Here is a 22,990-nt window from a genome sequence, read left to right on the forward strand (position 1 = left end):
GCACAACTCTCTGCCCACTCCCTCACCTGCTCCTGGGGCTGCAGGGACAGTGCCCACCCACAGGGGACCTGCTGGGTACCTGCCTGCTCCAACCCCACACCTGCCAGGTCCTTGGGGCAGGCAGGACCACAGAAGACCGAGGTGGGTGTCAGTTCATTAGCCTTCTCCCTCACCCTGTCCTCTGTGCCCAGCACAGCCAGGATACAGGTGCCTAGAAGGCAGGGTGGTGAGGTCAGTTGCCCACCTGCTCAAAGGCCACCTGGCTGTTTCCTAAGCTAAACGGGACAGGCCTCAGGTCCACAGAGCTCACGGGGCTCATGGCCCAGCCGGCCTTCCTGTCCTGGGGCCTGAGATGGAGGCAGAGGCCTCTTGACTCCCACCCAGTGGCAGGAGACTGTGAGGCAGCCGGTAAGGGTGGGGACCCTGGGACAGCCCACGTGTCTGAAGGGGCTGTGGCGGGAAGACAGGAGACCCACAGAGATGTCTGGAGTCCACCTGTTTTCCCAGGCCCTGCCACACCTCAGCCCAGATGGAGGAGGGGTCAGGGATGGGGGCGCTGAGGGGGCTCTTGGCCCTGCCCACCACAGCCGCATCAACGTCTCTGGAGTACCAGGCAGGAGGGGGTTAACCAAGCGGACCGACCGCTGGGAGGAGAGGAAATGGGTGTTCAGGACAGGGAGGTCCTGTCCCACCAGGGGGCCTGTTTGTGCATAGTCCTGGTTGGGGACAGAAACACCCTGCACAGCTCTTCCCACGGCCAGGGGAGCCCTCGCCCTCAGCTCCTTCTCATAGGAGGGACTTGAAGGACCCAGCCGGCCTCCATGACCCCGAGTCCCTGGAGAAGGAAGGGGTGGCCACCAGAAGGGGCCAGTTCCCTAGAGGAGGGACGGCTTCCACGCTGGGGTGTGCTGGGAGGTGCCCCCGGGTGGGGCACATGCACAGACTGTGCCAGGACACTGACCCTAGGCCCCTGGCAGAGGGAGCGGGACGCAGGATAAGTACCTTGGCTGCACAGGGTTGCCCCTCCAGCCAGCCCCCACCATTCTGCTGCCAGACCCCATCCTCACTGCCCGCCCTTCCGGGGCTGTCCCAGCATGTGCCCCCTGGCCCCTGTTGGGGTCTGGCCATTCTCAGGGCTCAGCCTCCCACCCTCACGTCAGGGAGGGGCAGAGGGAAACACATTCCTCATTGTGTCACTTCCCTTCATGGGCTGCCAAGGGGCTTAGGCGCAGCCCCCCTTCCCTCCCCGCTCACTTGTGTTTATTCTCATTTCCTCCCCGGCCCCCCTCAAAAGCCCCCACCCGCCTGCCCCACTGATGCTCTGCAGATGGGAGCAGGCGGCGCCCAGGCCCAGCCCCTCTTCCTGCCCTCGGTTTCCTGCAACTCAGCCCTGCTGGGGCCTTGGAGAGGGCGCCTCCACCTCCAGAAGGGTGGGCATGCCTTCTCCCTCGCCTCAAGCCTGCCTCGGGAGGAACCTCAGGGTAACCAAGGCAGCCCCCAGGAGTGCCCGTGGGAACTGGCCTGTCTCAGCTCCCTGGGCTGAGCTCTGGGAGCCTGAAGGACCCAAGGGAAGCCGATGCTGCCTGGTCCCCCTGGGGAAGAAGCCGGGTCCTCCTTCAGGGTGAGGGAAATGCTACCACAGGACTTGGACATTGTGGAGACCTCCGAGGCTCCTATAGCTTGGTTGTTCTGAGCCTTTCTTGCTTAGCGCATCCTTTTGAAGATCTCATGAAGACCATGCATTTCTGCCGGAGAAAAACTCACTAGAGCCATCATTGTGCATACAATTTCCAGAGGGGTGCAGAGCCCATGTTAAGAAGCCCAGGCCAGGCGAATTGGCTCATGCCTGTAATCCCAGCACTTTGGGAGGCCTAGGTGGACCAATCACCTGAGGACAAGAGTTGGTGACCAGCCAGGCCAACATGGTAAAACCCTGTATCTAATAAAAATACACAAAAAGAAATGAGCCAGGCATGGTGGCACATGCCTGTAATTCCAGCTACTCAGGAGGCTGAGGCAGGAGAATCACCTGAATCCAGGAGGAGGAGGTTGCAGTGAGCTGAGAACGTGCCACTGCACTCCAGCCTGGATGACAGAGTGAGACTGTCTCAAAAAAAAAAAAAAAAAAAAGAAGCCCTGTGCTGGATGGTCCGATCTGATTCCTTCATTTCTCAGGTGAAGCTAGAGTAGCGCATGGAAGCATGCACAGGTGTTTCAGTCGTGAGGAAACTCCCACTCCCTGTGCTTGCACAGAGCCTGTCCTTGGAACCTGGGAAAGACGCAGTGTGTTAATGGAGGTTCCCCTCCCTGCTATCCACTGGCCCTTGACTCCCGGCTGCTCCTTCCCTGTAGCTCTGTCAATATGCAGGAGGAGGATTCCCCTAAGGCAGACCTGCCCTTCTTGGAAAAACAGAGGCTTTAGAAGCTGAGTGTGTGAGTTTGTGGGCAGCAGCAATGAAAGAAAAGATGGAGGAGGGAGCAACGGATGAATAAACGTTCAGAAAAAGCAAAATGGGGTGGAATAGGAAACAAAGCAAAGATCGTTAAGTCAGACTTAATAACGACTTAAACATTCACACCTCTGTAATCCCAGCACTTTAGGAGGTTGAGGTGGGTGGTTGACCTGAAGTCAGGAGTTTGAGATCAGCCTGGCCAACATGGCGAAACCCCGTCTCCACTAAAAATACAAAAAATTAGCTGGGTGTGGTGGCAGGCACCTGTAATCCCAGCTATTCCGGAGGCTGGGGCAGGAGAATCGCTTGAACCCAGGAGGCGGAGGTTGCAGTGAGCTGAGATCGCGCCATTGCACTCCAGCCTGGGCAATAATCGCAAAACTCCCATTTCAAAAAAAAAAAAAAAAAAAAAATTGCACCTGAAAGGATGCCATCAAGAAAGTGAAAGAGAACTACAGAATGAGAGAAAATATTTGCAAATCAGATCTGATAAGGCATGTCTCTCTAGAATATATACAGAACTCTTACAACTCTATAGCAAAAAGGCAAATAACCCAGTTGAAAAAAATGGGCAAAGGATCTGAATAGACATTTCATTGGAGAAGACACACAAATGGCCAATAAGCCCATTCAAAGATGCTAAGCGTCACCAGCAGTAAGGGAAATGCAAATCAAACCTACTAAGATGAGTATAATAAAAAAGAGACTACAGTAACTGTTGATGATAATGTGGAGAAACTGGAATGCTTACACGTTATTGGTGGGAAAGTAAAATGGTGCAGACACGTTGGAAAGCAGTTACACAGTTAGGGTTACCATATGACCCAGAAATTCTACTCCTCCTATATAGCCAAGAGAAATGCACATCTGTCCACACAAGATCTCATAGCTGAATGTCCACAGCAGCATTGTGCATAGTAGCCAAAAAGTAGAAACTAGGGGCCGGGCACGGTGGCTCAAGCCTGTAATCCCAGCACTTTGGGAGGCCGAGGCGGGTGGATCACGAGGTCAAGAGATCGAGACCATCCTGGTCAACATGGTGAAAACCCGTCTCTACTAAAAATACAAAAAACATTAGCTGGGCATGGTGGCGCATGGCTGTAATTCCAGCTACTCAGGAGGTTGAGGCAGGAGAATTGCCTGAACCCAGGAGGCGGAGGTTGCGGTGAGCGGAGATCGCGCCATTGCACTCCAGCCTGGGTAACATGAGTGAAACTCCGTCTCAAAAAAAAAAAAAAAGTAGAAACTGGCCTTGTGGTAGCTCAAGCCTGCAATCCCAACACTTTGGGAGGCTGAGGCAGGAGGATCACTTCAGGCCAGGAGTTGACCAGCCTGAGCAACACAGTGAGACCCCTGTCTCTACCAAAAAAAAAAAAAAAATTAGGCATGGTGGTGCGTGCCTGTAGTCCCAGCTACTCAGGAGGCTGAGGCAGTACGATTGCTTGAGCCAGGAAGTCAAAGTTGCAGTAAGCTATGATCATACCACTGCGCTCTAGCACTCTGGCCTGGGCGCCAGAGTGAGACCCTGTCTGTCAAAAAAAAAAAGTAATAACCACCCAAATACCAAGAGATGAAGGGATAAACAAAAAGTGGTGTCATCGTACAAAGGAATATTTTCTAGCCATTAAAACGAACAAAGTGCTGATACATGCCACAGCATGGGCGAGCCTTGAAAGCATCATGCTGAAAGAATCGCGTTACGAAAGATTACCTATTGCATGATTTCATTTATATAAAACGTCCAGAACAGGCACATCTGTGGATCTATAGACAGAAAGCGTAGTAGTGGTTGCTTGGGCCTGGGGAGGAGGGGGTGGAGGCATGAGGAGTGACTGTTAATGATTCAAGGTTTCTTCTGCAGATGATGAAAATGTTCTAAAATTAGATTATGGTGATGATTACACAATTCTGTAAAATATACTAGAAACCATTGGATTGCTTTTTTTAAACGGGTGAACTTTTAGGGCACTAAATTATATCTCACTAGAGCCGTTAAAGAGCATGTGTTTTTATGACCGTGTGTGTGTGTGTGTGTGTGTGTGTGTGTGTGTGTGTGTGTACACCCACATACAGGCAGGGTGGGGCGGCAGAGAGTCAACTCCCTCTGGCCCCCCACAGACCTCCCTGCTTGTGGGTTTGAAAACCAAATTATAGGTTCGGAGCCCACAAAACGGCCTTCCCTGAGCCTACAAGACTTCCAGGGTTCACTAGAAAGTGGGGGCTGGCTGAGAAGTGGGCCAGGACACCCCTGCAGGTATAGAAGTGTCTAGGGGAGGAAGGGAGAGGTTCTAGTCCCACCCTTCAGGCCCCTCTTGTCTCTGATAACAATCCACAGCTTATTTATTGAGCACGTACTCCATGCCAGGCACGGGCGCCACTGTGGCCAACAAGAGGGCTGTCCCTTAACCCATCAGCCTTCCCTCCTGGGTCTCAGTGGAGCCGGAGTCCAGGGCAGCTTCTCTGCGGCATTCCCTCCCCCGCCCCCCGGGGGCTGTTGGGGACGGGGAAGGGAGGAGGGACGGAGCCCAGCAGCCTCACCCTCGGCCCCGCCCACAGATTAATGGAAGCCACCTGGCGTGGGGTGAGCCGCACTCCACCCTCAGGCCCCCACTTGCCTTCGTTCCCATGAGCATCTGCTTCTAATGAGCGCCTCGGCACCCCTGCATACCAGCCCCCGGGGCTCATTAATCTCATTAAGTAATGACAAATCATCCCGGGGCTGACTGGGCTCCCCTCCCCAGGCTCTTTCCTTTAGCTGTGCACAGACTCCAGGGGCACACAGACCCACACAGATCCACACGCTGGCAGGCACACAGTCTCGCTCCCTTGGCCTCTCTCCTAGGGGCTGTCTGCCCTGGGCCAGCTCGGTCTCTGGTCTAGAGGTATCTTACTGTGACTGACACCCTCAGAGCCTCCCAGAAAAGTCCTGGGGGGCTGCTCCCCATTCCCTGTGCTTGGTGGGGGATCCTGGGGAATGAATCACCAGCTGTACTTGGAGCACGTTTATTACACAATTGCTTGCCCAAGGCTGGGAACTCTAGGCATATCTATGCAAATGACAGGCCCCCAGGGTAACATCTCGCAAGTGGGAACTCTTCAGAGGGGAAGAGAACTGCTACATACTGGAAGCCTGTGCTGCGGTGGGGGGGGGGGGGCATTTTGTGTAAGGAACTCCTCCTCTGTTCCTGTAACAGCTCCTCATAGCCCCATTTTCCAGGTGAGTCACCCGGGGCTGGGAGAGGCACCAAAAGGTAAAAGCAGGGATGAGGCTGGGCGTGGTGGCGGGTGCCTGTAATCCCAGCTACTCAGGAGGCTGAGGCAGGAGAATCACTTGAACCCAGGAGGAGGTGGTTGCAGTGAGCCAAGATCATGCTACTGTACTCCAGCCTGGGTGACAGAGCAAGACTCCGTCTCAAAAAAAAGGAGAGGTGATTCTACCCCAGGCTGCTTTTCACACCGGATGGAGTCCGCCGCTCTTTCACCAGCTCCTCTCTACCCCAAAAGTCTTTCTTTTGGGCAAGAAACAGGCTTGGCTGAGCCGAAGGGTGGTGGGAGAGAGGGCCCAGAGGTGCCAGGCGGGCCTTTTTTACACTCCCTGGCCAGCCCAGGAGGTGTTTCTATGGGGTCCTGTTTCGGGTCTTCCTGTCTGTCCTACCTGGCTGACAGAGGTGTGTCCCCCCATCTCCGCCCCCATCCCCAGCCTCTCTGGACCAAAGTCCTCCACAGGATCATCTGTGACACATTCCCACTGGGCATCCGCTCTGTGGCCCCTTCCCTGCCCTCCCTGCCCATGCTAGCCTCAGAACCCAGCATTGCAAAACAGACACCACGCAGATCTATGCCCAGCTCCTGGCCAACAAGTTCTCTGCCCCCACCCCACATACACACAGCCCAAGGGGCTCTCAGCCAAGGAGGCCATGCAGGCACGTTCTGCAACAGCCTGGACCTTCCATTTCAGTTAACAGACTGGGCCCCAACCCTCCCACAGGACGTGCTGCTCACAGACTGTGGGATGTTAAGTTGCCATGGCCTCAGCCGCCCAAGCCTAGACATCTGAGCCCAGCAGGACAGAGGGATCAGTGTTTCCTGAGCACCAACTACATGCCAGCCCGAATTCCTGATGAATAGGTCCTCAGTCTAGGGGTCATCTTGCCCACTGGCTCCTAACCCTGGATGAGCATGAGAATTGCCTGCATAGTGTGTAAAAATTTCCCAGGCCTCACGGGACAGATGAATTAGAATCTCTAGGAGGGAGGCCCAGCATCTGCATTACCCAAGGGCCTCTCCTTCTGGGGGGATAGTGGTTGTGATGGTTAGTTTTGTGTCAACTTGGCCAAGGCTATTGTACCCAGTGGTTTAATCACACACGAATCTAGATGTTGCTGTGCAGGTATTTTGTAGATGTGGTTGACATCTTCCATCAGCTGACCTCATGTGAAGAAGACGGTCCTATATTCTGTGGGTGAGCCTCACCCAATCAGCCGAAGGTCCAAAGAGCAGAAGGCTGGGCATAGTGGCTCTTGCTTGTAATCCCAGCACTTTTGGAGGCCGAGGTGGGCAAATCACAAGGACAGGAGTTGGAGAGCAGCCTGGCCAATATGGTAGAACCACGTCTCTACTAAAAATACAAAAATAAGCCAGGCATGGTGGCACAGGCCTGTAGTCCCAGCTACTCGGGATACCGAGGCAGAAGAATTGGTAGAACCTGGGAGGCGAAGTTGCAGTGAGCTGAGATCAGGACACTGCATTCCAGCCTGGGCGACAGGGTGAGACTCCATCTCAATAAAAAAAAAAAAGAAAAGAGAAAAGAAAAAAGAAAAAAAGCAGACACTGAGGTTTCCTAGAGAAGAAATTCTGCCCCAAGACTGCAGCGTGTGCTCCTGTCTGACTTCCCAGACTGCTGGCCTGCTGTACAGATTTGGGGTCTGCCAGCTGCCACAATCATGTGAATCAATTCTTTTTTAAAAAATGTCTTTGTGGCCAGACCCGGTGACTCACGCCTGTAATCCCAGCACTTTGGGAGGTCGAGGTGGGTGCATCACTTGAGGCTTGAGGTTACGAGTTCGAGACCAGCCTGGCCAACATGGTGAAACCCCATCTCTACTGAAAATATAAAAAGTAGCCAGTGTGGTGGCATATGCCTGTAATCCCAGCTACTCGGGGGGCTGAGGCAGAAGAATCACTTGAACCTGGGAGGTGGAGGTTGCAGTGAGCCGAGATTGCACCACTGTACTCCAGACTGGGCAACAGAGAGAAACTCTGTCTCAAAACAGAAAAAAGAAAAAAGCCTTCATATGTATAAATACAGGAGTGATCAGGTGACCATGCTGGAGACCCTGAGCTCCTCCAGCCCTGAACAGGCGCCATTCCTGTCCTGCTGCCACAGTGTACCCTTCTGCCCATATGGCCCCTCCTCGGGAAAGCCTGGCCCTGTCACTGCGTTCTGTGATCATTGTCTCCCTATGGGCGCTGTGGGTGTCCCACACGCATCCAACGATTGTAGAATTTTAGATCCATAATGTGCCTCCCAAACCACCCTGTCTACCCCCACCTTCTGACAATGAGGAATCGAAGGCCACCCCGGTGCCCACCCTGGCATCACACCCTACCTGTCTCCTACCACCTCCCCCTGGCTCGCTCTGCCTGCTTACACTGCCCTTCTGTTTCTCAGATTCACCAGGCATTCCCTGCACCCAAGGGCCTTGGCAGTGCCTGCTCTCTCCGTCCTTCCTGAGTGCTCCGGGCTTCCTGACTCATCCAGGCATGTCATCAGCAAGGCCTTGCTGACATTCATAAAATAGCACCCCTGGCCTTCTTGCTTTCTCTCCTTACTCTGCCTTGTTTTTCTCTGCTGCACTTAGGCCTTCAGACACACCACACATCTATTTGCTATTTTCTGGGTCCTATCAGTAGAGGTAAGGGCTGCAAGGGCAGGCACCTGGTCTCCTGTGCTCACTCCCAATGACTAGAACAGAGCCTGGCACATAGAAGGGCTCAGTGAGCACCTGTAGAATGAATGGATGGGGTGCCCAGCACAGAACAGGAGCTGGGACTCAGCGTTTGGAATTCCTACTCTAGTGCTGCTCCCACACCACACGATTCAGCATCCAGCCAGATGCCGCCTCTCCAGAGCTGCTGCTACCCCGATTCTTCTGATTGCCTGCCATGCTTGGGGTGCACATGCTCTCAGAAGGACGAGGATAAAGGGGCAAGGCTGAAGAAGGGGAGATGTCGGTGAGGCCACCAGGGGCACTGAGCAGCACCCGCTTGCTTGTGCTAAGGAGTAGGAGGAAGAGCCACTGCGGGAGGTGCCAGCCCGAGATGGGCAGAGCAGGGACTGAAGAGGCCACTTCGTTTGCCTTCCTCCAAAGACCCCTGGAAGGTCATCTGGTTTCCTGTGACTCAGCCTGCCAAGACCAAGAAGCCCGGACTCAGCAGAGGACGCAGAGCTCTTGAATGCTTAGCCACTTTCCTTCTTTGTTGGCACCCAAGGGGGCTTTTATTTCTGTTTATTTATTATTATTATCATTATTATTATTTTTGAGATGGAGTCTCACTCTGTTGCCCAGGCTGGAGTGCAATGGCGCCATCGCTGCTCACCGCAACCTCTGCCTTGGGGTTCAAGCAATTCTCCCTGCCTCGGCCTCCTAAGTAGCTGGGATTACAGGCGTGCACTACCATGCCTGGCGAATTTTTGTATTTTTAGTAGAGACAGGGTTTTGCCATGTTGACCAGGCTGGTCTCGAACTCCTGACCTCAGGTGATCTGCCCACCTTGGCCTCCCAAAGTGTTGGGATTACAGGCTTGAGCCATGGCACCCAGCCTATTTATTTAGAGAGACAGGATCTCACTCTTTCGCCCAGGCTGGAGAGCAGTGGCACAATTATGGCTCACTGCAGCCTCAACCTCCCTAGCTCAAGTGATTCCCACCTCAGCCTCCTGAGTAGGTGGAACTACAGGTGCATACCACCATGACTGGCTAATTAAAATTTTTTTTCTAGAGACAGGGTCTCACTATATTGCCCAGACTGGTCCTGGGCTCCTGAGCTCAAGCAATCTGCCTGCCTCCCAAAGCTTTAGAATTACCAGTGTGAGCCACCATGCCTGGCACCAAGGGGAGTTTTAGAAAGCGACTTGGTGGCAGCCCTTTCTCTGTATCAGGACCACTCTGTCTGCCAGCCACGGAGCAGATGGTCAGGGGACCTGGTCATGGAGCTGTGTGAGAATGTCACTGTCACCATGCCGGGTCCCCATGCTCTCCCAAGCTTGTCCCAGATTTGTAGACAGCCTGCTCTGCCTTTCTGCCCAAATATGGGATTTGTGCCTTCCCACTCCCAGGAACCCAGCCAGGCCATCACTCTTTCTTCCCAGCCTCGGGGGCTTGGGGCCAGCGGCTTCCCCTTCCACTGTGAAATGGGTGTCACAGGCTCCCTCACGAGACTGCTGTCATGGTGAGAGATCTCAACACCATGTCACATCCATACTGTCTCAATTAACTGTGAACACTCCTTTGGACTTAGCTGACATCTCCTTTGAACCTGACAGGAGCCCCAATCTCTGTGTGTGCGTGTGTGTGTGTGTGTGTGTGTGTGTGTGTTTTAAAACGGAGTCTGGTTCTGTCGCTCAGGCTGAACCTGACAGGAGCCCCAATCTGTGTGTGTGTGTGTGTGTGTGTGTGTGTGTGTGTGTGTGTGTGTGTGTGTGAAAACGGAGTCTGGTTCTGTCGCCCAGGCTGGAGTGCAGTGGTGCGATCTCAGATCACTGCAACCTCGGCTGCTGATGCCTTAGCCTTCCGAGTAGCTGGGACTACAGGCACATGCTACCACACCCAGCTAATTTTTGTATTTTTAGTAGAGATGGGGTTTCACCATGTTGGCCAGGGTGATCTTGAACGACCTCAAGTGATCCGCCTGCCTTGGCCTCCCAAAGTGTTGGGTTTGCAGGTGCAAGCCACCATGCCCAGCCTATGTGTGTGTGTTTTTAACAGGTAGGGTCTTACTCTGTTACCCAGGCTGGAGTGCAGTAGCACAGCCGTAACTCACTGCAGCCTTGAACTCCTGGGCTCAAGCGATTCTTCCAGCCTTGGCCTCCCAAAGTGCTGGGATTTATAGAACCACTGTGCCCAGCTTCCAGTCTGCTTAATTCTAATATACATGGCATTGTTTGTGGTCTGCCCTGGACTGCAATTGCCTGGGCTCTTTTCTAGCAGGCGTCACACCTTTTTCTTTTCTTTTTTTTTTTTGAGACGAAGTCTCACTCTGTCACCAGGCTGGAGTGCAGTGGTGCAATCTTGGCTCACTACAACCTCCACCTCCTGGGTTCAAGAGATTCTCCTGCCTCAGCCTCCCAGGTAGCTGGGACTACAGGCACGTGCCACCAAGCCCAGCCAATTTTTACGTTTTTAGTAGAGACAGGGTTTCACCGTGTTGGCCAGGATCGTCTCAATCTCTTGACCTCGTGATCCGCCTGCCGTGGCCTCCCAAAGTGCTGGGGTTACGGGCGTGAGCCACCACCACACCCAGCCCCGTCACACCTTATTCTTTTGTGTCTCCCATTGCACTGACCCAAAGCTTTTGGGCAACATGGTGCTAGAGGTGCCAAGGACCTGTTGGAGGAACTGGGAACGCCTAGAAGGATGGGAGCAAAGATGGGAGAGGAGCTGTGGGGTGGGGGTGGGGGAGCATAGAGAAACCAAAAGTCAGGCTCTGGGAGAGGTGGGGGGACAAGGCCTCCTCTGTGGAGGGGCAAGGCCCTGGGGCTGTGGTCCAGGCTGAGGCCCTGGAGTGTAGCGACAGAGCAGGGGGTTTAGAGAGAGGGGATTTCATTCCACGTTTGGCAGCTTCATGACTGGCCCAAATGGCCGAGTGAGGCCTCCCACCCAGGCCTTACCCTACCTCTCCACCAGCCCCGTGAACACTCTCCCTGCGAGGAGAGGGCACGGCTTCTGCATCCCCCATTTCCCTAACAACTCACAGCCACCAGCTACTCCTCGATAACCCTTTTCCCAAGCTGACCCCACCAGACACAGGGGCCCTGGTTCTGGGAAGGAGGTTCTGGCGGGCTAGCGGGGCCCTGGCAGCCACAGGCCCAAGGCCAGCCTGATGGCTGCTGCTGCCCAGGCAGCTCTGAACCAGGGTGGGGTGGGCTGGAGTAGGGGAGAGGGTTGGAAACGGCCTTCCCCACCCTCAGCCCCCTTGGGGCTTTGTTTGTTGATTTGTTTGTAGGGAAGGCGGAAAGGGGCCACAGTCAGTCGCTTTAAGCCGCCCTCGGCCCTTTAATGCTGGGCCCCCAGCTGGGAGGGGGAGCCAGCTGAGGGGGAGGCCCTCACAGCTAATTGCTCATTAAAGAGCGTTAATGAGCTTCTGGGAGCCCCCTCCCCGCCTGGCCTGGCCAGGCTTCCCGCTTCTCTCCCCGTGGCTGGCGGAGGAGCTGGTCTCTTGCTTCCACACCAGCGCCCCTCTGGCCTCTCCTTGTGGGTCAAGAGCTGGGCAGGGTCCCAGTGGGTCTAACTCTGGGCCCTGCTCGGCTGGCAGGTTCTGGAGTCACTCAGCGCCCAGCGTTCCTCCTCCTACCCGGGGTGACCTCTTGCCATCTCCACCAACGCCCACCTCCGCCACACCGTCCCCAACACTTACAGCTTCTCCAGCAGCGACAGTCCCAAGAAGGAGCCGTTGCGGAGCACCGTGATCTTGTTGTTGCTCAAGAGCCTGAAGGGACAGAGAGACAGGAGAAGGTGCTGTTACCCGCTGGGCATCCGCTTTCACCACTGGTTGGGCCAGGTTGCGTCTGTGTCGATGGCGCCCCCTGGAGCTGTGCCAGGCAGCAGCCCCACCCTCTACTCCGGCAGGGAGACCCGCCTGACCTGAGTCTCCCCCGAGCCTGACTCTGACGCGGGGCTCTGTGTGCATGTGGGGAGGGGGTCTGAGCAGGTGTGGGCAACGTTGTGATGCCCCCTTTCCATTCTGGAACCACAGGGCTGACCCCGGTGCCCCACCTGCCTTCCACAGCGCCACCCTTGCTCAAGCCCTTTGCCTAGTCTCCCGAGGACAGTGGTGGAGAATGGCTTGAATGGGGCCAGGATGCCCGGCGGGTCTGGAGCAGGCGGGAGCTGCCCCTCCTCAGGACCGCACACACTCTCACCTGTGAGCCGAGGACCTCGCAGGCCCCCATCTCAGAGGGCCTGAGCACACAGTGTCTGCACCCTGGCCTCCCAAGCATTCTGCAGCCTTGGCAGAAAGCCGATGGAGCCCCCAGTGTAGGGGAAGCCAGGCCTCAGCCTCAGGCTCTGCGCCCTCGGGTTCTGTTTATTTATTCATTTATATTTAGGGGAGGAGGAAAGGGGCCCCAAGCGACTGAGAGACACTGAGTGTCTCATCTCCGCCCACCCACTCAGCCTTTCTCTGCCAAGCTCCCTGCTGGGAGGAGGGAGACCCAGGCCAGCCAAAGGGCTCATCCCCCAGTTAATTGCTTATTAGAAGCTCTAATGAGCCTCTCAGCCCAAACTCTTGCCCCGCCTGGGCTGAGGCAAAGGGTCTCCCTTCTTTGGTCTCCAGAGTAGAGAAATGACCTGGAAGGCCAGAGGTGCAAGCCCTGGGCCTTTTCTTGAGCGGGTGGCCTCCAGGCTGGACTGGAAGGGAGGGGGAAGTGGGAAGGAGCAAGGCCCACGAGGAGTTGGCAAAGAGAAGAGCTGAAGAGCTTCCTGGAAGTGGTGGGTGAACAGACCGGGGCAGTGGGGAGACACCAACGGCTGACATTCCAGCTGCTCCATCTTCCATTGGCTCGTGGAGAATACGGTGGCCAGGAGGGAGGGAAGCATGGAAAAGCGTGAAAGGGGGCTTTCTAGGGCCATGGGAGGGGTGGAGACCTCATCTCCTTCCTTCCTTCTCCCCACTCCAGATAGATCCCTCCCACCCGTTCAGTCCCTGCCTGATGGTCCGGCCAATGGTGACATTTCCCAGTGGGAAGTCATGGGTAGGCTGGTAGGTTGGCTGGGTTTCCAAAATGCTTACACACACACACAGAGTACATCACAGTAGTCATTATATGGGCTATTAGACCTTCTATGAACTCTTTTTGTTTTTGAGATGGAGTTTCATTCTTGTTGCCCAGCCTGGAGCGCAATGGCACGACCTTGGCTCACTGCAACCTCTGCCTCCTGGGTTCAAGTGATCCTCCTGCCTCAGCCTCCCGAGTAGCTGGGATTACAGGCATGTACCACCATGCCCGGCTAATTTTGTATTTTTAGTAGAAATGGGGTTTCTCCATGTTGGTCAGGCTGGTCTCAAACTCCCGACCTCAGGATCCGCCCATCTCAGCCTGCCGGGATTACAGGCATGAGCCACTGTGCCCGGCCTCTATGAACTCTTTTATTCTCATTTTATGGGTTAGGGTAGTTTTATTTCACTTCATACATGGGGTGGTGGTGAATCATAATCTTGGCCATTCTTAGGGCCTCCAGAGGCCTCTAAAGGTCTTATTAGGCCCTGGTGGGGCTGGGGTGGCCTCTGAGTGGTGACAGGTTCTTTAAAAGAAAAATTAAAAACAACTTTTTTTAGAGATGGGGTCTTGCTCTGTCACCCTGGCTAGAGTGCAGTGGCACAGTTAGAGCTCACTGCAGCCTCACTCCTGGGCTTAAGGGATCCTCCAGCCTCCGCCTCCTCAGTAGCTGGGACTATAGGTGCGAGCCATCATGCCTGGCAGGTGACAGGCTCTGACTTTAAAATCAAAGCCTGCCTCACTCTACCCCCAGTTCATGCCCCTCCTATACTCCAGAGTTTACATTAAATGTTGGAGAAGCGGCTGGGTGTGGTGGCTCACATCTAGAACCCCGGCACTTTGGGAGGCTGAGGTGGGTAGATTGCTTGAGGCCAGGAGTTCAGGACCAGCCTGGGCAACATGGTAAAACCCCGTCTCTACAAAATAAATAAATAAATAAATATAGAAAATTAGCATGGTGGCATGGTGCCTGTAGCCCCACCTACTCAGGAGCCTGAGGCAAGAGGATCCTTTCACTTGAGTCCAGGAGTTGGAGGCTGCAGTGAGCTATGATGGCACCATTGCACTCCAGCCTGGGCTTACAGAGTGAGACCCAGTCTCAAACAACAACAACAAAAAAAAAAAAACAAAAAAAAACTGCACCTCCCAAATCCCCAATATTAAAACCTGAGGTCCCAGTTTGAGAGCCCTGCCCAGGCTGGGGCAGAGGTGGTGTTGGTGGGGGTGGTTTCCCACATTTTCCCAACTCTTTAGCCTTTAACCCACTTCAAATATCCCAAATTCTTTAACAGAGAGCTGACAAAAACAAAACAAAACACCATTACAAGTGCATGTCATTTTAAATTTTCTCTTTTTCCTTTCATTTTTGAAACGGAGTCCAGACTGGAGTGCAATAGCACAGTCTCAGCTCACTGCAACGTCTGCCTCCTGGGTTCAAGTGACTCTCCTGCCTCAGCCTCCCGAGTAGCTGGGATTACAGGCGCTTGTCAACATACTCAGGTAAGTTTTGTATTTTTAGTAGAGACTGGGTTTCGCCATGTTGGCCAGGCTGGTCTCGGACTCCTGACCTCAGGTGATCCACCTGGCCTCCCAAAGTGCTGGGATTTACAGGTGTGAGCCACCACGCCCAGCCCATATTGAATTTTCTAGTAGCCACATTTTAAAAGTTTAAAAGTTGGGCCAGGTGCGATGGCTCACACCTGTAAATCCCAGCACTTTGGGAGGCCAAGGTGAGTTGATCACCGGAGGTCACGAGTTCGAGACCAGCCTGGCCAACATGGTGAATCCCCGTCTGTACAATAATACAAAAAAATTTGCTGGGCGTGGTGGTGGGCACCTGTAATTCCAGCTACTGGGGAGGCTGAGCCAGAAGAATTGCTTGAACCCGAGTGGTGGAGGTTGCAGTGAGCTGAGAACGCGCCATAGCACTCCAGCCTCTGCAACAAGAGCAAAAACTCCATTTCAAACAAAAAAAAGTTTAAAAGTTCATTTTGAGAATATATTTTATTTAGGCCTGGTACAGTGGCTCATGCCTGTAATCCCAGTGCTTTGGAAGGCTGAGGCGGGAGGACTGCTTGAGGCCAAGAGCTCAAGACCAGTCTGGGCTACATAGCAAGACCCTGTCTCTACAAAACATGAAAAAACAAGTAGCCAGATGTGGTGGCCTGGAGTCATAGCTACTTGGGAGGATAAGGCAAGAGGATCCCTTGAGTCCAGGAGTTTGAGGCTGCAGTGAGCTGTATTGCACCATTGCACTCCAGCCTGGGTAACAGAGCGAGACCCTGTCCCTAAAACTATATGTGTATGTACGTGTGTGTGTATCTATATATATATCTATCTATATCTATCTATATATATGTGTGTATGTGTGTGTGTATATATATATATACACATATATATATGTATAAAATCTAACTCAATGTATCCAAAAGGTTATCACTTCAATATGTAATCAATATAAAGTGATTAATGAGACATTTTCCTTTTGATTTTGGTAGAAAGTCTTAGGACTCTGGCATGTATTCTGCTGTTCTTTTCTCTGCCAACACATCTCAGTTCAGACCAGCCGAGGGCCAAGTGCACTCGTGTCCGAGTGCAGGGCGGGAGCAGAGCAACAGATCAGGGACCAGCCCCAGAGGAGGGCAAGGACGAGTCTCTGGCCCAAAATAGCTTATCTCTGAGTCCAGCTCCCATTCCTCCCCAGCGGCCCTGAGCCCAGACTTCACGCAAGCCTGGACGGCCTCTCTCTCTCTCTCTCTCTCTCTCTCTCTCTTCCCTCCACCCCACCCCTCTTTCTGAGGCAGCCTCTGTGTGTGCTGGGAGGCATGAGCTGAGCTGGCGTGGGGGCAGCTGCAGCCCACGCTTCCGGCTTGGCTAGCCCGGCACCAACTCCAGCCCTGAAAGCCTTGAAATGAGATATTTTCTGGCTGCAGAGAACATGGTCCTGATGCCCCACTCTCTGACCCACTCGCAGACGCAGGCACCAGGCAAAGGCCTTTTCATCCTTCTCCTCAAGGGGCCCTCTTCTTGCTGTATTTCCAGCTCTTGGAAAGACCTCGGGCAGATCGCCGTGTGATTCGAGTCCCCAGATACTTAGCATTGTAGCTTTTGGCCTTAACGACCTGGAGAGGTCTGAAGAAGTTTACTCTACACCTAGATTATCCAGAGAGGGGCCTTCATTGAGCCTGCTGGTTCTGTTCTCCAGAGGGTGCCTTGTGGTGTGTTTCTCTGGGGAGAGGAGGGCAGGCAGTTTTAGACAGAGAGTGCAGGAGTTTGGTCCTTTTTTTTTTTTTTTTTAAGAGAGACAGGTCTTGCTCTACTACCCAGGCTGGACTACAGTGGTGTCATCACGAATCACTGCAGCCTCCACCTCTTGAGCTCAAGCAATCCTCTCACCTTGGCCTCCCCAGGAGCTGGGACTATAGGCATAAGCCACCATGACCAGCTAATTTTAAAAAAAAAGGAACGTGGCCAGGCACGGTGACTCACGCCTGTAATCCCAGCACTTTGGGAGGTTGAGGCTGGTGGATCACTTGAGGCCAGGAGTTTGAGACTAGGCTGGCCAATGTGGTAAAATCCTATCTCTACTAAAAACACAAAAATTAGCTGGGCGTGGTGGCGCACACCTGTAATCCCAGCTACTCTGGAGGCTGAGGCAGGAAAATTACTTGAACCTGGGAGGCAGAGGTTGCAGTGAACTGAGATGGTGACAGTGCACTCCATCCTGGGTGACAGAGCAAGACTCTGTCTCAAAAAAAAAAAAAGTTTTTCTAGAGACGGAGATCTCACTATATTACCCAGGCTAGTCTTGAACTTCTAAATTCAAGCAACCCACTCGCCCCAGCCTCTCCAAGTGCTGGGATTACAGGGATGAGCCACTGCGCCTGGCTGGGTCTAGCATTTTTATGGGCAGGTAGGAAGCTGGGCGTTACAGCACTGCTGATGGGGATGAACACACACACACACACACACACACACACACACACACACACACACACACTCTGCGCCTGGCTGGGTCTAGCATTTTTATGGGCAGGTAGGAAGCTGGGCGTTACAGCACTGCTGATGGGGATGAACACACACACACACACACACACACACACACACACACACACAGAGCTGAAAAATGTTCCCACCACTCTAGGCTGTCCCCTGGGAGGAAAGCAGGCAGAGTGGCCACAATTGGGCAGGGAAGGAGGGAGCCTTGACCCCAGAGCTCCATCCAGCACAGACACAGGACTGGCTTCAGCCCTCTTCAACCTCCAAGACAGACGCCTCCTCAGCCTGCTCCATCATCTGGCCCTAAAACCTCACAGGGGCCAGCCAGGTGGGTTTCCTGCCCAACCACATAAGCTGTGCCCCAGAGCCCTGGCTGGCCTGGCTGGGCTTCTTCATCTTCTTTCTTCCCTCCCCCCGACACCTCCTCCCACTCCCAATGTCAAGCTTTTCACAGGAAGGAGGGCCAGTCCCTGGAGTCTCCTGTTCTCTACTCCAGAGTTTGAAAACTGGCCAGAGACAGGGGGCACACCGAGTGCATTCCAGAACTCTCTCCCAGCTGGGGTCCTATTTTGGGGGAGAGAAGCAAGCAGAGTTCCCATTAATGAGGCTGGAGGCCAAGGGAGCGAGCGGCTGGCGTCTACAGAGAGGCCCTGTGGGCTCTGGGCAGCCGCAGGAACGTACTAGATACCACCCCGACATCAAAGATGACCCTGCAGGAGTCACATGGGCACAGCTCTGGGGGGCATGGTGCCAGTACATCCCTGAACTAAATATTTCTCACATGTACAGGGAGAGTCATATGTGTCAGCCCCCTGCCAACCACACAGACCCAACGAGCTCCTCTCTGGACTTGGGGGAACCCATGCTCTCTAGGGAGTCAGATCCTGGAGCCTCTGTAGATTCAGGCCATCCTAGGTTCCTAGAGGTTCCTAGACTCTGGGAGGTCCCCGTCTCCAACACTTGCCACTGGCAGCTTGGCCGTGTCCTAGGGAAACCATCAGAGAGCGGGTAGGAGGCAGTCGGTTTGCTGATGTCAAAAATCCTTGGGGCTTGAAGCCCCACTAAAATCAGAGCTCTCGGCCTCCCCTGCAGGCACTGTGCCTTTGAGCATTTCCAGGGCCCAAAAAGACGCCTAAAACCTAAAAAAGAAGCACTGCCTCTAAAATATAGATGCTGCAAAGGCGGAAAGTAACAAACACGTAATGACATAATTACCCAAGGTCATACTATGTCATTAGCAATAATTATTATGTTCGATGACGGATGTGGGTACATTTTAGTATGGTTGCTACGACAGTAGGGACTCCAAAAGTGAGGCTGCCCGCCTGCACAGGCCCTGCCTCAACACACAGCATCAGGCGAAAGGCTGGCCTATGGCTTCCATCCTTCCGAGGCTGCCTTCACGTGCATTTAGCCTGTCTGCAAGGGAGGTAAATGTTGGTGAGGACTTGTCAGGCGTCCTGCCCACTCCTGCACTTCCCTGCCACCCTTCCGTGGGTTGGACGCCTGTCTGGGCAGCCCTAAACACCGACTGGCAATAGAAGGAGGCCCAGGGAGGGGCTTTAGGGAGTTGGGTCCTGAGACGGCCCCTGAACTCAGCCTGTAAGCTGTGCTGTCCAGGCAGGGCTGAAGGCCAAGGCCATGAGAGAAAACAGACCTGCACGGAGTCCTGCTCCACCCTGCCTTCTCCCATAGGTCTTGTCTCCTTTCTCTAACCTACTCTTGCTACAAGGGCACCCCAGCCTGGTGGTGAGCTGGGGGAACCAAGAAACTGGGGCTTGGATGGAAAGGGAATCTGTGGCTTTGGGACGGACTCTGGAGGCAGAAGCCTAAGAAAATGCCAGGTGCAGCGGCTCACCTGTAATCTTTACCAGCACTTTGGGAGGACGAGGTGGGTGGATCACTTGAGGTCAAGAGTTCAAGACCAGCCTGGCCAACACTGTGAAACTCCATCTCTACTAAAATTACAAAAATTAGCCAGGCGTGGTGGCACATGCCTGTAATCCCAGCTACTAGGGAGGCTGAGGTGGAAGAATCACTTGAACCTGGGAGACGGAGGTTGCAGTAAGCCAAGATCGTGCCACTGCACTCCAGCCTGGGTGACAGAGGGAGACTCTGTCTCAAAAAAGAAAAAGAAAAAGAAAATGGGCTCTGGGTTTTCATGGAGGGTAATCAGTATGCCTTGATGGGGATTTGGGAGTCACAGCATCCTGGCTTGAGCACAAGGAACATAGTCTGCTATAACCATCACACTTAGATATTCATTCATTCATTCATTGCTCAGACCTACCTACCAGCCACTGTGCACTCAGCCATGTGTAACAGGCTAGTCCTATACACGTAAAACACACATGGCATCTCTACAAACTTCCATTCATAAAAAGTGAAGATAGAATGTTCGTGTATGTGTGTGTCTGTATCCACCCGATTTGTGGAGGCTGGGATATTACCCCCAATAGACCTTAAACATTTCCTCCACATAATCTAAAAGCCCCCCAGTGGGAAGCCAAGCTTTTGGGTGACGAAAATGGACCTCTTTGAGGGGTGGTTGACGATGGAGGTCTCACTTCGTTGCCTAGGCTGGTCCTGAACTCCTCTTGCCTCTGCCTCTGGAATAGCTGGTATGCCACCACGCTGGTACCTGTCTCAGGAGACTGTAAGGACAGAAGGGCAGAGCCTGGGTCTCTTGCCTCCTGCCATGGGGGAGGATACTTTGTGGGCATTGGCTGAGTGACAGTGGGGCAGAGCTCCAGGATGGAGGGGCTGTTTGGTCAACAGAGAGTTCACTGCTGAGCCTGGGTTTCCCCAAGCCACATGGCAGTTTCTTTCTACCTCCAGTTCCGTCTCTCTCCCCAACACCTAGGAGATAGCACCCATCCTTCTCTGAGTGAGCCTGCCTCCACAGTTCAGCCTTCTGGGACGCCACACCCATAGGGGTCATGTTGTCTGAAGCTACCCGACATGGTGCCAGAGCGGAAGAGGAAACAGTTGGAAGGGCATTTTAGAGACCATGGGCTGCACATTTCCTGGGTCAGACTGATTTCAAATACTCCATGCAGTGCTTCTGCACGGGGACCCCGTGAGGATGCTTGTATTTGTTAGGCCATTTTGGGGTCGGGGGAGCCCCTTTCCCCTGGCTCATGTATCCACGTGGAGGAAAATGGATGAGGGCATCTGCCCTGCCCCATCCCCAGGGATGGCTCCTCTGATTGGTCAGTGTGCAAAGAGGCCCCAGACCTTCCTGCCTGCAGAGCTGTTCAATGTGGGGCTCTCCCTGAGGGGGGCAGAGGGGAGTGGGCCTCGGATGTCCCCTGGGTGGGCAGCTCTGACTAAACTCATTGCTGCTGAACCTCTAAGCCAGGTCTTCTAATCTAGCTTTTATCAGCAATAACACCTGTATTCTGATCTCCTTCTGTCTGCTGATGTACTCTGTATCTCGGCAACCTTCTTCAAGTGAAGACAGGAAGTATTATTTTTGGGGTCAGGCCCCTTTAAACTCCCAGTCCCACGTGTCTGCATTTTGATTAGAAAACGCCCTTGCCATGAGCAGAGTGGGCAGTTGTGGTCTCCAGGACCCCTGCTGCCTGGGACAGTGTCGCTGTTTGGGAGACTGAGGGTAGTGAAGCTTTCAAAAGGTCTGAGAAGCTTCAGAGTCCCCAGAGCTCTCTGTTGTGCTTCCTCTCCCTTTCCTTTTCTACAGACGTGGCTGCCCTTGGTGGCTTTGTCTGGGTTCCCATCTGCACAGACTAACAGCAGAGGGGACCGGAGGCAGGAGCCCTGGGGTCTGGTTAGAGCTGCCTGGCTAAAGGTGGTGGTGTGTGTGTGTGTGTCTGTGAGTAACCATGGGCAGATTGACCCCTCCCTGGGGGTAAACTGGAGACCCCACACCTTCTATCTGATGGCCTTTCCCATCCTGGACACTGAGTCTCCTAAAGCCTAAAGTCATCGTTTCTGCCTCGACACACAATTTCCATCAAGGCTAGCAGCCATGGCATGGGGAGGGAGGAGGAGAGGGAGGAGAGGGAGGAGAGGGAGGAGGAGAGTGAGGAGGAGAGGCAGGAGGAGAGTGAGGAGGAGAGGCAGGAGGAGAGGGAGGAGGAGAGGCAGGAGGAGAGGGAGGAGGAGAGGCAGGAGGAGAGGGAGGAGGAGAGGGAGGAGAGGGAGGCAGGAGGAGAGTGAGGTGGAGAGGCAGGAGGAGAGGGAGGAGGAGAGGCAGGAGGAGAGGGAGGAGGAGAGGCAGGAGGAGAGGGAGGAGGAGAGGCAGGAGGAGAGGCAGGAGGAGAGGCAGGAGGAGAGGCAGGAGGAGAGGCAGGTGGGGCCTCAGATCTTCCCTTTCCAGCTGGGAGATGTCTGGCCCCACGGTTGAGGCTGGAACTCCCTGCCCAGGACTTGCTGTCCCACCCGTCCATTGCTTGCTCCTCTGTCACAGATGGGGTTCTGGGGCCTCACCTGGCCCCATCCATCCTGCACACCTCCTGGTTCCCAGGCAAGGGCTGGGAGGCTGGGAGGGTCCTGGGAGGCCGGGAGAGTCCAGGGAGGCTGCATTCCATGGCTTCTCTGCCCCCTCCCCCCCATAACCCAGTCCTGAAAGCAAAGGAATGTTCTGGAGTTTGGGAAGGATGGGGGCCCTGGGGGAGGGAGGAAGGGGAGGAGGCGGCTCCGTCCTGTCAGTGTCTGAGCTGTAAATAGAACAGAGCGGCTGGGCTGGGGGAATGAAAATAAACAGCCCCTCTGAGCAGCCCTTCCAAGCGGTTACCGGATCTTCCTTCTGGTCCCCCAGCCCGGGCCATTTCCCTCCTCTCCCCACCCCTGCTCTCTGGCTGCTCCCAGGGAGGCTGGGGCGGCCTCTACCTCTGGGGTGATGGGGAAGCTACCGGTGTCTGGGTCCAGGCTGTGTGGCGTCCAGGAACTCTCCTCCCCTCTCTGGGCTTTGCTGAGGGGAGCAGCCAGAGCCTCCATGGGGTGGAAGGACAGCAATCAACTCAGAGGTGGCTGGAAATTATTCTCCATCAGTAAAGGGTTCTTCTCCCAATGACTCCCATGTGGGATAAACTTAGAAACTCTTTCTTTAAAAACATGACCCCACATTGAAGGGTCAATTTATGGTTAGGTTCAAATTACACTGGTTTGCCGCTGCCTTTGGGGGAAATTCTCAGACTCCCCCCTAGGACGAGGGGTTGCTACTCCCCCTCCCTAATCACAGAGGAGAGCCGTGGTAGCCAGCAGGAGGGGACTTTGGTGGCTTCAGGAGTGACTGGTTTTATGCACTCGCAGGAATGAGTCTGGCCAATAACGCATTCTGGTCTCAGACCCACTGGGGGCAGAGTCACAAGTGTCCCCTTTGGAGCCAACATCATGCCCTCAGCAGCGTTTTTCATTCCACCAGTGAGCCCCAGAGAGCTCTGACCTCTGTCCAGTGTTCTCCCTAGGATGGGACCCTGAGTCTAGCATCCTGCAGAAGAGGGAGCCTCAGGGGAGGGGTCTCCAGGCCCCAGAGGACAGAAGGGAGGAATCCCCAGATCCTGAGCTAGCGACCTCCAGCT

The 22,990-nt window shown here is 54.3% G+C and overlaps 1 protein-coding gene across 1 annotated transcript in view; it reads right to left on the reverse strand.

Moving 5' to 3' along the window:
- ADGRA2 (adhesion G protein-coupled receptor A2) overlaps positions 1-22,990 on the reverse strand; it is a 45,451-nt gene that overhangs the window by 16,953 nt on the left and 5,508 nt on the right. The window contains exon 2 of the mRNA XM_032288240.1: positions 12,089-12,160. Coding sequence (XP_032144131.1) covers positions 12,089-12,160 — 72 coding nt within the window. The remainder of the gene's footprint in view (positions 1-12,088; positions 12,161-22,990) is intronic.

Source organism: Sapajus apella, unplaced genomic scaffold (genome assembly GCF_009761245.1).
Source record: "Sapajus apella isolate SASKATOON/1434 unplaced genomic scaffold, GSC_monkey_1.0 scaffold21, whole genome shotgun sequence".
Classification (NCBI taxonomy): domain Eukaryota; kingdom Metazoa; phylum Chordata; class Mammalia; order Primates; family Cebidae; genus Sapajus; species Sapajus apella.